The sequence below is a fragment of the Arvicanthis niloticus genome, chromosome 7, assembly GCF_011762505.2.
Source record: "Arvicanthis niloticus isolate mArvNil1 chromosome 7, mArvNil1.pat.X, whole genome shotgun sequence".
Taxonomy (NCBI): Eukaryota; Metazoa; Chordata; class Mammalia; order Rodentia; family Muridae; genus Arvicanthis; species Arvicanthis niloticus.
The window spans coordinates 37,209,975-37,222,620 of NC_047664.1; the positions used below are offsets into that span (position 1 = coordinate 37,209,975).

The 12,646-nt window shown below is 50.5% G+C and overlaps 1 protein-coding gene and 1 long non-coding RNA gene across 4 annotated transcripts; one reads left to right on the top strand and one right to left on the bottom strand.

Annotated features, from left to right (window-relative positions):
- Positions 1 to 238: 238 nt before the first annotated feature.
- Positions 239 to 6,060, bottom strand: Pla2g3 (phospholipase A2 group III). 3 transcript variants are annotated; one of them, XM_034509371.2, is made up of 7 exons: positions 5,423 to 6,060; positions 4,402 to 4,534; positions 4,011 to 4,145; positions 3,463 to 3,746; positions 2,346 to 2,475; positions 2,124 to 2,240; positions 239 to 1,393 (listed from the first exon to the last, which is right to left on the bottom strand). In XM_034509371.2, exons 1-7 carry the CDS (start codon positions 5,934 to 5,936, stop codon positions 1,180 to 1,182), a joined length of 1,527 nt encoding a protein of 508 aa, XP_034365262.1. In that variant the 5' UTR covers positions 5,937 to 6,060; the 3' UTR covers positions 239 to 1,179. The 3 variants fall into 3 exon arrangements, with proteins under 3 accessions (XP_034365262.1, XP_076794357.1, XP_076794356.1); XM_076938242.1 differs by having other exon boundaries at positions 1,034 to 1,246; XM_076938241.1 differs by lacking the exon at positions 4,011 to 4,145 and having other exon boundaries at positions 1,034 to 1,393.
- Positions 6,061 to 7,618: 1,558 nt separating this feature from the next.
- On the top strand, positions 7,619 to 11,199 carry LOC143443070 (uncharacterized). Its single transcript, XR_013111783.1, has 2 exons — positions 7,619 to 7,792; positions 8,508 to 11,199. It is a non-coding gene; the product is annotated as an uncharacterized LOC143443070 (long non-coding RNA).
- Positions 11,200 to 12,646: the final 1,447 nt, after the last annotated feature.

The following is a 12,646-nucleotide window of genomic DNA, read 5'->3' on the forward strand; positions in this document are numbered from 1 at the left end:
TCACAGATGGGGATGCTAGGAATTAAAGATGTGATGGAGTGATAGAACTGACATATAGTAGGCACCAGCTGTATACAGAAACATGCCATCTCCTTTCATTTCCACCATAATCCTGTGTGCTCAGTGCCATCCTTAGACCCATTACACAGATGGGCAAACTGAAGCCCCCAAAAGATCCTGCCTGAATCTCAAAAGCAGACAGCAAAGCTCAGTCCAGCTGTTTATTAGAGAAGAAATGTTTAATGGGTGTAAATATGTTTATTAATTAATTTACTCCTCAGCACCCCTATGAGGTAGTTCATGTTTACAGGTCCCCTTTTCAAGCTGGGGGTGTAATTTAGTTGGTAGCATGCTTCAACCAGGATGAAGGGTTAACACCCTGGTCTCCCTCCCCAGTATCACCTAAAACTTGGTGTGATGGTATACACCTGCAATTCCAGCGCGTTGGAGGTAAAGGAAAGTGGACCAGAAGTTCAAGGCTATACTCCTATACACAGCAGAAGCTAGCCTGGGCTACAGTGAAACTCTGATTCAGACAGACAAACAATAATGACACCCTACCCCTACTCTCTTTTTCAGAGGAGGGAACTAAGGTTCAGCATGGAGGAGGGCGGTCCCTTGCCCTAACTCCTCATGGGCTCAGAAAAGATTTCAATTTAGAGTTAGAACAGAAAGATTAGTTCAGGCCAGGAAGAACCCAGAAACAACTAAAAGAAGGGGGTCCTCTCTGAAGAATGTGGGAGCATGCTCCTCAGCCCGGATTCAGGTACAGGCATTTCTTTTGAATCATTGGTTTCCCACCCACGGCTTTAGGCCTCACTGTCAAATGCCGGAGCTCAGAGAGGCAGGTCAAGCAACAGGGACACTCAGGTACCTGCTTCTGGTACCTCCTGGACTCCTGCAGTCAGCCATTCCCCATTTCTATCTGTTTATGAAGTTACCTGACAAGGTCTAAGCCCAAGGCACCCAAATAGCCTCTGAACACCATATCCAGGCCCACAGGGGTTGTGTCACCAGTTCAAGGTCACCCAGTGCAGCAGGAGATGTGGTCCAACACTTGGATCTTGAGGTTCCTTCCATCAACCTCTTGTCCATGAGAGCCATGCTGTTTCAAGTCTCTCAGAACATAGCATCACCAGGAAGAAGGCCAGGCTGGTGCCCATGCCTCTGTAACTGAGGTTATGAACTCCAGAATTTCTTCTGTCCCCTGGGTCTCCAGATTGCCTGGGTTAGTTGCAGACACTGGCTGTAGAACGACATGGGGGTCCCCAAGAGCTCCAAAGGCTGTGCCAGAACCCCACCTGTGCCTTTATCCCAGAAATGGAGTCGGTTCTGATGAAGCCTCTGCAAGTGCCTAGCTGACACCTTGATGGCTCTGTGGTCTTGGGAACAGCTGTGGGGGGACAACAAGGGGTCAAGGCCGGCAGAATCCACCCTGCTTTAAAATAGAACCAAGGTCCAGAGAGGAGCAGGTGTGAGGCCAGGGTCACCAGCAAAAGCAGAGAGGGCATGGCTATACCCAGATGAGGCAGAGTTAACTTAGGCTAGTCCCCAGAGGCCTAGGTTCTAGTACTGGGTGGTTGTGGAAACCTGAGTCACTAATTGAGCCGGTCTCCCTGTCTCTGTGTCTGGCAGGTCTTGAGCTACACACAGAACATCTGCTATTTCCTTGGCTCCTGCAATCTTTTGGTTTGCTTGTTTTTGTTTGAGGCAGGATCTCACTGTGTATTCTAGACTGGCCTTAAAAGTACTATCTGTCTCAGCTGGGCCTCAAAGTAGACTCTCCTACCTCAGTTTCCCAAGTACTAGGATTACAGGCGTGTGCCCCATACCTGGCTTTCCTATTGCTATTCACAGAGGAGCAAGCAGAGGGCTGGGAAGCTCAGTCAATTATCAAGGACATACAAGCCTTAACTCTCAGAGCGCAGGCACACATCCCCCTCCCCCAAGGCTTGCTTCAGAGCTGGGCCCAGGGCAGCATGGGTCAGAGGAATGATGACATGCAGCTCAAGCCCCTCTGACCTTTCACCATGCTTTTGTCCCAGGCACACAATTGGTTCTTATACAAACAAACCCATCCCTTGGCAAAGGCCCACACCCCTCCTGGCTCTGTGGTCACTTACCCTTTGCCCTCAGCACAGTCAAGTTGGGGGGCCAGCTTGAAGCAGGTGGTACCCAGGAACTCCCAAACCTTGTTGGTGCCTGCAGGCGGGCTGTGGAGCCTCAGGAAACGTGCCAGACTGAGGGCAGATGCAGTCTCAGGCTGTGCCAGAACCTTGCCAGGTGCCCGCAGCACAATTCTGGCAGCAGGCAGCCCACTCCCAAGCCCACCCAGCAGGCCTCACCGGCGGGTACAATTGCAATGGAAAAGGGGCGTCTGGGCGCTGTTGAGCAGGTGGAACTTGGTTTCCTGGGGCTTGATCTGGTGCTCACACTGGTCCAGGTGGCGAAGGCTTCGACAGACTCGGTGGGCACCTGGGTGCAGATGTGGTAGTTAAGAAAGTCCAGTTCAAGCGAGCGGTGGTGCACGGCTTTGGTGCCCGTCGCCAGAGGGCAGCTGCGCCCTTCTCTCCGAGTTCGAATCCCGCTGTCTCTCCCTCTCCCGTGTGACTCTCTCGCTGAGTCTCATGGGAAAAAAAAAAAATAAAGAAAGAAAGAAAGAAAGAAAGAAAGAAAGAAAGAAAGAAAGAAACTCCAGTCCACCAGGGAGGCCTCACCTGGGCCGACTACCATTCAGGAGACACACCTGTACATGTGTTTGGTTACACTGTCCTCTTCTGTCTCCTCCCCTATGTTCACAAAATGTCAAACACATAGAACGAATCCTCCCTGCACCCCCGCCCCCCTCCCCCCCCCCCCCCCACACACAGTGGCTGTCTGAGGATTCCTGGACTCAGAGACTGCTAAGCTAAGTCTGGGAGAGGAAAAAGAGAGCAGACTCCAGACAGGAAAAGAGCATGTGCAAAGGCCTCGTGGGAACAGATTGTGGGGGCTTCGGTTTTGTCTCTTCCAGGCTTGAGCATGGAACCATGCATGTTGTAGACAAGTGCTTTACCACTGGCTGCATCCAGTCCTGTATCTAACTCTTACAGTCTTGGAGGAAACCAGTGAAATTTGTGAAGCTGAAGTTTCAGCTAGTGGGTAGTCGGTTGGGCCTGAGTGTTCTCATTGTTGAGACTTTAGCAGCTGATATTTCCAGAGGAGAAGTACTCAACAGGGCGTGACACTGCTCAATTTATAGACTACAGAAGTCCCTTATATCTAGTGAAGAAAGTTGGGATGCCTTGGAAGGTATTTAGAAGAAACAAATAATAATAATAATAATAATAATAATAATAATAATAATAACAACAACAACAACAACAACAACAACAATAAAACCAAAGAGGTAACACTACATTTGCACACAGAGGTGAGAACATCTACCCACCCTGCCCCTTGAAATGCTTGGTTTAAGCTCACCTTGATTTTTTGGGCCATCCTGAAGGCCCAGATGGGAGACTCCTGGCTCGCCTCTGGGGATCATATCAGGTCTGGAGGAGATGGCAGAGGTCTGGAGGGGCATGGTGGTGGTTATGCTGTGGCGTCTGGCTTGTGTCTGCTCTGGGCCCCTCTTCTGGGGGTGTTTGCTGGGTGCTGGGCTTTGGGGTCTGGCAGTAAGTGAGGTGGCCTCAGCCTTCCAAGAGGCATTATAGTAAGTCCTGGGCTGAAGGTGAGCAAGGGGCACTGAGCCGTATGCACTGCACCTGAAGGGGGCAATTTGAGGCATTTAATGACCTAGAATTTCTGTTCCCAGAGCCCACAGAATCGTCTCTATGGTCTAGATCTCTGCCAGTTTCATCCGTCCCCCTCCCTCTAGGTTGTGGGAAATACCCCAGAAGGGTCCAAAACCCAAGCCCTGCTCTACCCAAAGGACAATGCATGGGAGGACAAACAGACCTCCCTCCCTGGTCTTAGAGCCCAAGTTGCCCTGCTGGCTGGGCAAGGACTCATGTGGGGCAGCCACGTACCCGCCCCACCAGTGCCAAGCCACACAGGCCTCCTGCTCCTTCAGCACAAAACAGGGGATCTCCAGCACGTTGAAGAAGGCCACGCCCATGATGTTAGAGATGGAGTCACCCTGGCTCCTCAGGCACTGTTGAAACCTGCCCCCAGAACCAGTATTCAGGTCCCAGGACCCCAGAGAGCCTCCTGGAACCTTTTGCAGCCCGCCCTACCAGATGATCATTCATTAGCTAGAGCCTCAGTTTGTCCCACCTGCACTGAGGGTGGGCAGAAGAAGGGGCTCCAGCTGCTGGCCTTTAGAGCTTTAGAACTCTCTGGGTTCCCAGTGCCTATACCCAAGAACCAGGTAACTTGGTTCTGTCCCTGAGCCCCAGGCCCTCTCTGACTGCCGCCAACCTGGCATCGCAGTCGCAATGAGAGATGGTGTGGAATCGGAAGTTTCGGATGCCGTAGTTATACTGCAAGGGCGAGATGGTTTGTGGGCACTGGTCGTGTTCCCGGCAGCAGAGGTCGGGGCCGTGGAACATACCTGCATGGAGAGAAAGGGGAGCAACCTGGGGCAGAGGCCTGGGTGCCGTGCAGCAGCTATGTCTACCTAGTATAGCAAATGCCAGTGCAGGGCAGTTGTTCTCTGGATACAGGGCCCTCACAGTCCCAGAGTTCTCAGAGAAAGGAGGCCTGCAGCCTCCTTTGCCTAGTCCTAGTGGGGGAGCCCACCCACCAACCAGCTCCTGGACTTGTCTTCCTCAGAGCTGACTCACAGAGTTCCCAAGCTCACACCCAAATAAAACCCCAGATAATGAAAGTGTGTGTGATGGACTGACAGACAGGCTGGACGCAGTGTTTCCTCTGGTGCAGCAAGACACTGGGTGGCCGAGATGCCATCCTGGCTGCTCAGGCCAGGTCCTCCAGCCACACTCCTTGCAGATACATAGCCCTCAGCCACAGCTCAAGCAATGACGCCCTTTGCTGTGATGTTCCCACAAGCCAAGCTCACAGCAGCCCCCAAAGAGAAGTGGCTCTTTATCTTACAGATAAGGAACTTGGGGCTTCAAGAAGTGTCAGCTTGAATATTCGGAGCCGAACCCAGGTCTTTGGGGCTCTTTCCACTGAAGTACCTCACGGGTAGAGGTTGTTTAGAACAGCAGAATTCAGATCCTCCCCAGCCTACCTCCTCCCTCAGGTGATTCATGAGGACTCTGGGTTTGAGTAAGACCTTTCACATCCATGACATCACTTAAATGTCCCATGAAGAGCTACTCATGTTCACACCCATTTTACAGATTAAAAAAATGAGGTTCAAAGTGCCTAAGTCACTTCTCCAAGAACACAGCCTGGAAGAATGGGGGCCAGGCTGGAGCCCAACACCCCACCCGCATATACACACCAGACACCTACTCAAACCCCTGGGGCTCACCCAGTTCTGAGGAGTTCTCAGCAGAGTTCCCAACACCGCACCACAGGGTGCCAGGAATGGTCCAACCTCTCCTCCTTCGATGGTGCTCTCGGTCAGGTGCTCCACTCTGCTCTGTTGCTCGCTTCCCCCTGGCTCCTGTAGGACTATCCACAGACCTTTGACAGGCCTCCCACTGGCTCTGCAGAGTGGCCAGTGCTCTCTGCAGCTCGGGTCCAGGGGTGTGGATGAAGGAGTGCTGCAAGGGCTCTTGAGCACAGAGGGCCCTGAAAGCTGTGATGAGCTCAGATTCATCCTGCCTGATACAAACCTGCAGCCTGTGGTGCGCATCCCAGAAGGCCTGGAATAATGCCAGGCCTTGGGCATCTTCGCCCAAGAAGCTCAGGGAGCCCAGAGGGTTACCAGGAATGGGCCTGACCAAATGGCAGGAGGTACTGTCCCAGTGATGGATAAAGGAGCCCTCTGGAGCAACCCCTAGGAAAGCCAGCACCCCCAGAAGTACCCCCAGAACCCCCATTCTATCCTATCCCAGCCTGGTCAGACAAAGCCCCCCGGATGCCTGCCTTTGGCTGCCCACGAGGCAGCTGCTGAGGCTGGAGCGGAAGCGATGCCCAGCAGGCCCTGGGTGTCGGGGCCAATGAATGGAGCTGCGGGAGGAGGAGGAGGAAGGCTGGTGCATGGGGTGATATTGGGCTTGTAACCGAATCCACCGGCTGGGCAGGCTGCTGATTGGCTGAGGAATGTATTGCTGGGCCCACGCCTCCCTTCATCTAGTCCGATGCGCTGTCCAGTCACCTGCTCCAGGCTGGCCTGGAAGGATGGATCTGTGGGAGCCAAAGCCTTGGGCTGTGAGGGTGGGGATGGAGGAGAGAAGTCAAGTGGGAGCTGTGTCCCCTTTGGAGCCAGAAGAGAGTGCAGGGACTTAGAGGAGACCTCCAGAACCTGTCCTTGTTCTCCTAACCCAGTTGCAGCTACCACACCCAAGTCTATGAGATTGGCAAGAGGCCATGGACCTCAGCTAGGGCGGGTGAAAGAGGCCAGGACAGGGCTGGGGCTCTGGGACCCACCTTGGGAGTTCCCAAATCTTCTGGGAAAAGAAGGTTGATTCTGGTGCTCTTTGCAAGTCCTGGTTCTTAGAAAGACTGTTGGCATTCTCCAAAGAGTACCACAGGACCCCTGAAACTTCCAGCACAGAGCCGGTCCAATACCAATACTCCTGTCTGCTGGTTGAGACACACAACCAGAGTAGGACCTGAAAACAACCTGGAGCAGGGCTGGCACTGGGGAATTAAAAGATAAAGTCCCCAAATAAGCAGAAAATGGCTCAGGGGGCCAGGTCCTTCTATTCTTGGAGTATGACCCCCTGAGAGTATGACATTCTGGGAGTATGACACATAGAAGTCATCATGTGTCCCCCAAGAGGCATGGGTCTTTATATCATAGAGGGGGCTATACTCAGCACCCCATGTCCCCAAGGTGATGTGTCATTCAGCTTCCAACCATCTGGTGAAGCTAGTATTTATACCCATCATATAGATGAAGAAACTGAGCCCAGCTGGCTGTTGTGGCACACACCTTTGATCCCAGCACTTGGAAGGCAGAAGCAAGCAGACCTGTGTTTGAGGCAAGCCTGGGCTACATAATGAGTTCCAGGACAGCCAAAGCCACATGATGAGACCTTGTCTGAAAAACAAACAAACAAACAAAACAAATATACAAACAAACAAAAAAGGCAAGATAGAAAGAAACTGAAGCCCCATAGGGATGGTAAAAATAATTCTAATGATACTTAGGCCCCCATGGGGCTGAGAGAGTTTAAAGTCGCACATTGGCTCTAGCTGGGCTAGTACCCCCTCAGCCCCATGCTATCTATACTCTGCAGAAAGTCAAGTCCCAGCAAGACAGAGTCAGAGCCAGTGTAGGAAGGGGAGCACGGAGTCTGCTTCAGCCATGAGGCCCATCTTTGTGGCTTCAGAACTAGCACTGACCTGGAGGTAGTAGCTGAGGGTTAATAATAAGAGGATCGGTGAAACCAAGCTGCCAAACCCCTCTCTAGAGGTTGAGAAAGATGTGGTGGCAGGGAGGGAAGGGGGCGTGGGCACAAGCCAAAGGGGGGGGGAAGCACTGTTGTGCTGTTGTGGTATTCTCCTTTGTCATAGGATCTAGCTCAGCTCCCTTTTCCACATTCCACAGCCTTCCCTGCCCATCACCTGGAAGGGCTGGAAGGAATCACATCAAGAGCCCAGCTTTGGAAAGATCAGACAGACCCAGCTGGTACAGTGTGACCCTGGCCTTAGAAATCAACATGTCTGTCCCTCAGCTTCCTCTTCTGCATGACCAGAGCAATCCCTGTACCTACTCACAGGGCATTAGGTAAGACTCTTACCATAAACATAGCATCTGCTGTCCAAAACACTCACTAATGCCTCAGGGTAGCAGGAAGCAGCCTAACTAGGAGAAAGCAAACCCTAAGGTGTGGGGGCCGCTGAATCTGTATCTACCCACTTTGGGACAGGAACTGTGGGACTGTGGGCAGGGCGCTGCCTCACTAGGGAACTTTGTCCTATCTAGGTCTTTGTGTTCCTCCTCGGTGGTGGCAGGTGCTGTGGGGAGGATCTTTGAGATCTCCTCCTCTCCACCCCTCAGGAAGGCAGGCTGAGGTGGCACAGACAGCAAGGCAGGACTCACTTTTGACTCCACCTGGGTGACCACATCAGACTATGGGACAGGAGCTGTATGTACCTTGTGCCTCATCAGCGTGTCCCTCAAAAGACAGAGGGGTCCAAAATGAGCGGGATAGGACATACGGGCTTTTCTCTGAGCCTCCACCAACCTGGGATGGAGCCCGATTCACAGCAGAGAATAAGGAGTGGATGTCTAGCAAGAAAGGTCCTTTTTCTTCCTGCCTGTATCACCCCCTCGCCTTTCCCCATCTTTCTTTTTAGTGGGGTCTTTGCTAAATAGTCTACTCTAGTGTTTGATTTGGAATCCCCCTGCTTTAGCCTTTCAAACGCTCAGATTGCCACCATGCACCACGCTCTACCACTTTTGTTTTCTAGAGACCTAACTCACTTCATTCCCTTTCAAGGCTAAAGGCACAGAGAGCAACCTACGTTTGAGACCGGGTTTCTATGTGTAACAGCCTTGGCTGTCCTGAACTCACTTTGTGGTGTCAACTTTACAGAGATCTGCCTGCCTCAGCCTCCCGAGCACTGGGATCAAGAGTGTTCCACGATGTCCCGCCTGCAACCTATCATCTTACTGTCACCTTTTTACAATGTCCTGTCCTGGCCCACAGTTGTCCTGAACCTGGAACCACCTTGGATTCAAGAACAGCAGATCCCCGAAGGACAGACCACCTCACAAAGAAGGGTGTATCTATGATGCTGGGTAATTGTTCCAAGGCTTTACTTGGATGTGAAGGAACTTCGACGGAGAACTCAAACAAATAAGAGCTCCTTTGAACCACCTTGTACACCCAGAACTTCGTGATGATCTACTTGCCATACCTTGAGCAGGACTTCTCAGGCATGCAGATCCCTCTTGCCAGTTCTTCCTCAGTGTAAACCTAAAGGTTATGTCAGCACTCAAAGGTGAATTTATGAATGGCTGAACCCAATGTCTTGGTTATATATCTTTTCCCTGCTACTCGCTGTTACTTGTAACTTTGGAGCTTTTGTATTGATTGAGAGAGGGGTTAGAGTTGTACCTCAGACTGACCTTGAAGTCACTGCCATAGCCCAGGTAGGCTTGCAACTTGCAGAAATCTATCTGCTTTGGCCTCCTGAGTGCTGAAGCCGAGCATGGTGCACACCACACTGGGCACATAGAGGGAGTGCATCTTCCCAGGACCTAGAGATGATTCACTGTCCCCTCCAATCCCAGTCTCCCCCACCTCAGAATCGTTCTGTGATTTAGCCTGAATGGTGTCTCCCTCCGGCCTTCAGAACTGGCACTCCAGCTTTACCCAGAAGGCGCCATGTGCTCTGTGCTTTGAGAATGGGACGGGCTGTGCCCAGCTTCAGAGCATGTAACTCACTCAGAAACAAAAAGTCATTGCATTTACTGTGTGCCAGGCACAGGATGAGACCCTGGAGAGAGCATGCTTCTGAGAGCTGGCGAGGGGGGTGGGGCGGGACAGAGCGAGCTCAGGGAGAGGGGACAGGAAGGGAGCACAACCCTGGGAGAATGGAGGCTGAAAGTGGAAGAGAGACTGGAGCCTAGTGTTAGTTGGCTCCTCCAGGAAGCTGCTGCCAAGACCGAGTTAGAAGCAGAAGAGATTTATTTGAGGAAATACTTGGAAAAGGATGAAAGGGGAGGCTGTAGAACTGGGCAGGGAAACCCTCCAGGCCGTGTTTCAGCTCTGACATCTATGCAAAGGGAGATAAAGAGGACTCCACCAAGAGGAGCAGGTCTAAGCCAGCTGAGAGGCACTGACTGGCTCCTGTGGCAAGATTTCCTGTGGCGGGGCCCCAGTTGGACCCAGCCAGCCCAGCCCCAGTGACCCAGTTCTTCTGTCAATAGCTGGAGGTTCCCCAAGAAGACAGTGGTCTCTGCTGCAGGTCCTGAAGGTGCTGCAGTTTTGGGCTGTCCGTCAGCTGCTCTCTCACAGTGACCAGAAGGGACCGGTGAGAGGGCCAGAGGCCTAAAGGACAATCTTCCCCAGGAGACCTCAGGCTACAGAGAAGGGAATGCTGGGTACAGAACACACCTGCAACATCCCCAGGTGGGATTCAGTTCCTTGAACTTCTGACCACAGCTGTGCTCAGCTCCAGATGTGAGGAAATAAATGAGACCCAACGAGATAGCCGAGCAAATGGGAAGGAACACCTTAGATCTGATGCCACAGCTTATTATTAGAAGATAGACCGCCAAGGTCGCACATGCCTGTAATCCTCCTGGCTCTTTGGAGGAAGGGGCAGGAGGACCAGAAGCTCACTCTCCTCAGCTATGTAGCAAATTCAAGTTCTACCTGCACTGTCTCAGAAATAAATCAGAATTGAGGGGAAGTAAGAGATTAGAGAAGCCATCTGACCTCACTGTGCAACATTAGAAGCATGATGGTTCTAAAATATGCACATATATTCTTTGATGCCTCTCCCTTCAATGGAGGAGAGCAAACCCCTCGCTATACTGAAAGCTGTATTTAGTGACTTGCTCGGACAAGTTAACCATTGATGAAGTGACATGACTTCCAGCTCCCAAAAGTGCTGTCTTCCTCCTTACTCTTTCTCTGGAATTATTCCCTCTGGGAAGGAAGCAGAGCCTGACACTGGTCACTGAGGCGGCTCTGTGAAAAGGCTCTTGTGTTGGGAGATGAGCTGGAGGGTCTTGGTGTCATTGGTCTGTGGGCAAACCACTTTGAAAGAGTTCAGCTTTCACAGGAATATAGTTTCTCTCTCTCTCTCTCTCTCTCTCTCTCTCTCTCTCTCTCTCTCTCTCTCTCTCCTGTCTCTGTCCTGTTTCTATCTCTGTCTCTGTCTTTCTGTCTTCTGCCTCTCTGTCTCTCTCTCTCTCTGTGTACACATGTGCTGTGTGTGCACATGTGCTGTGTGTGCACATGTGCTGTGTGTGCACATGTGTTCATGAATTCAAATACCATCCAGTCCATTACTTAAAGAATACAAAGATGTGGTGGCACAGACTAATAATCCTGGCACTCCAGAGTCTGAGACAGGAGGATTATGAGTTTGAAAATCAGCCTGGATTATACAGTGAGACTTTGATTCAGAAAACAAAGCAAAACAAAGAATAAAATAAAATAAGGTTTATAATGTTCATAGCTGTGTGACTGTCACCATGAATTTCAGAATGTTTTCAAATTCCCCAAGAAAATTCCTGTACTTCCTAATAGGTGTTCAGCCTTCTTCTAGCACACAGTGACTGTGAATTGACTTCACGTCTCCATGGAGTTGTCTATTATGTGCATTCTCCTGCAGTCACACTGTGTTAACAACTAGGGCATGCTCTGATAAATTCCTGGTTAGATGGCTTTGTCATTTTGCAAACATTATAAAGTGTGCTTACACAAACCACGAGAGTTGAGTCAGCCTCTTGGTGTGACTTCTGGGTGCATGGAGAGAAGTTGAGCATGAGGCTGTCATTTCTGTAACAAGACACATTGCGTTTATAGTAATCTTTTTTGTAAGTAGAAAAAGTATACTCTAGAGTGACTATAAAATAGTACAATAAGTATATAAGCCAGTGCTGCGGCCATGTGTCATTGACTCTCTGGTGCTATTTACTATGCATAATTGCATGTGCTATACTTTCATAACTTATGGTGCAGTGGCTGTTTGTACCGCTGTCACCGCAAAACATGAGTCATGCATTGTGCTGCACTGTGCGTACAAAAAAAATCCCTAGGCAGTTGGAATGTTCTGGCAATCTGAGCCTTTTCATAAACGCTTTTGTTTTTCTTTGTAATTATGTTTGTGGGGGGTAGGGTTGAGCACAAGAGTGTAGTTGCCCTTGGAATTAAGAAGAAGGTATTGGATCCCACGGAGCTGGACTTAAGGGCAGTTGCTGCTAGCTGATTTGCTGGGAACTGAGCTCAGGTGTTCCAGCAACAAGAGCTCTTAACCAGCAAGCTGGCTGTCTAGGTCCTCCATTCTAATCTTCCAAGACCACCAGGAGAGCAGGCTACCTGAGTTATTCAGTGTGGAGAATGGCTGTGTATTGTAGCATGCGATGTGGTATTTTATAACAGGCTTCTTTCTTTCACGCGTGTTTTTGAAGTTTGTCCATGTTGTAGCATGCAAAAGTACTTTGCGCCTTTAAATTTTAAGTTTTATTTATATTTATGTACGAATGTTTTGCATGCGTGTATGTTTGTGCAGCACATGTACATGGTTTCCACAGGGCAGCAGCTCCCCTGAAATTGGAGTTACAGATGCTTGTGAGCTGACATGTAGGTGCTAAGAGTCAAGCCTGGGGCCTCTAGAAAGCAGCCAGTGCTCTTAACTACTAAACCACCCTTCCTGCCCCATTTCATGCCTTTTAATAGCTAGATAATATCCCATTTTATGGATTTACCACGTTTTGTTTATCAGCTGATGGACATCTGAGTTGTTTCCACTTTGGGGTTATTATGAATATTTATACCACGAATGCTCAGATGCAAGATTTTATATCATTTCTTTCTTTCTCTTGGATATACACCTTGTGATGGTTTGTGTATGTCAGGCCCAGGGAGTGGCATGGTTAGAAGCTGTGGCCCTGTTGGAA

What these genes read in the sequence shown, in the direction of transcription:
- Pla2g3 (XM_034509371.2), bottom strand. Translation starts at nt 5,936, where the DNA reads ATGGGGGTTCTGGGGGTACTTCTGGGGGTGCTGGCTTTCCTAGGGGTT. An exon ending in GCTTGGCACTGGTGGGGCGG is followed by an intron (nt 3,747 to 4,010) that starts GTACGTGGCTGC and finishes TGCCCCCTTCAG; the next exon opens with GTGCAGTGCATACGGCTCAG. An exon ending in GGATGGCCCAAAAAATCAAG is followed by an intron (nt 2,476 to 3,462) that starts GTGAGCTTAAAC and finishes ATCTGCACCCAG; the next exon opens with GTGCCCACCGAGTCTGTCGA.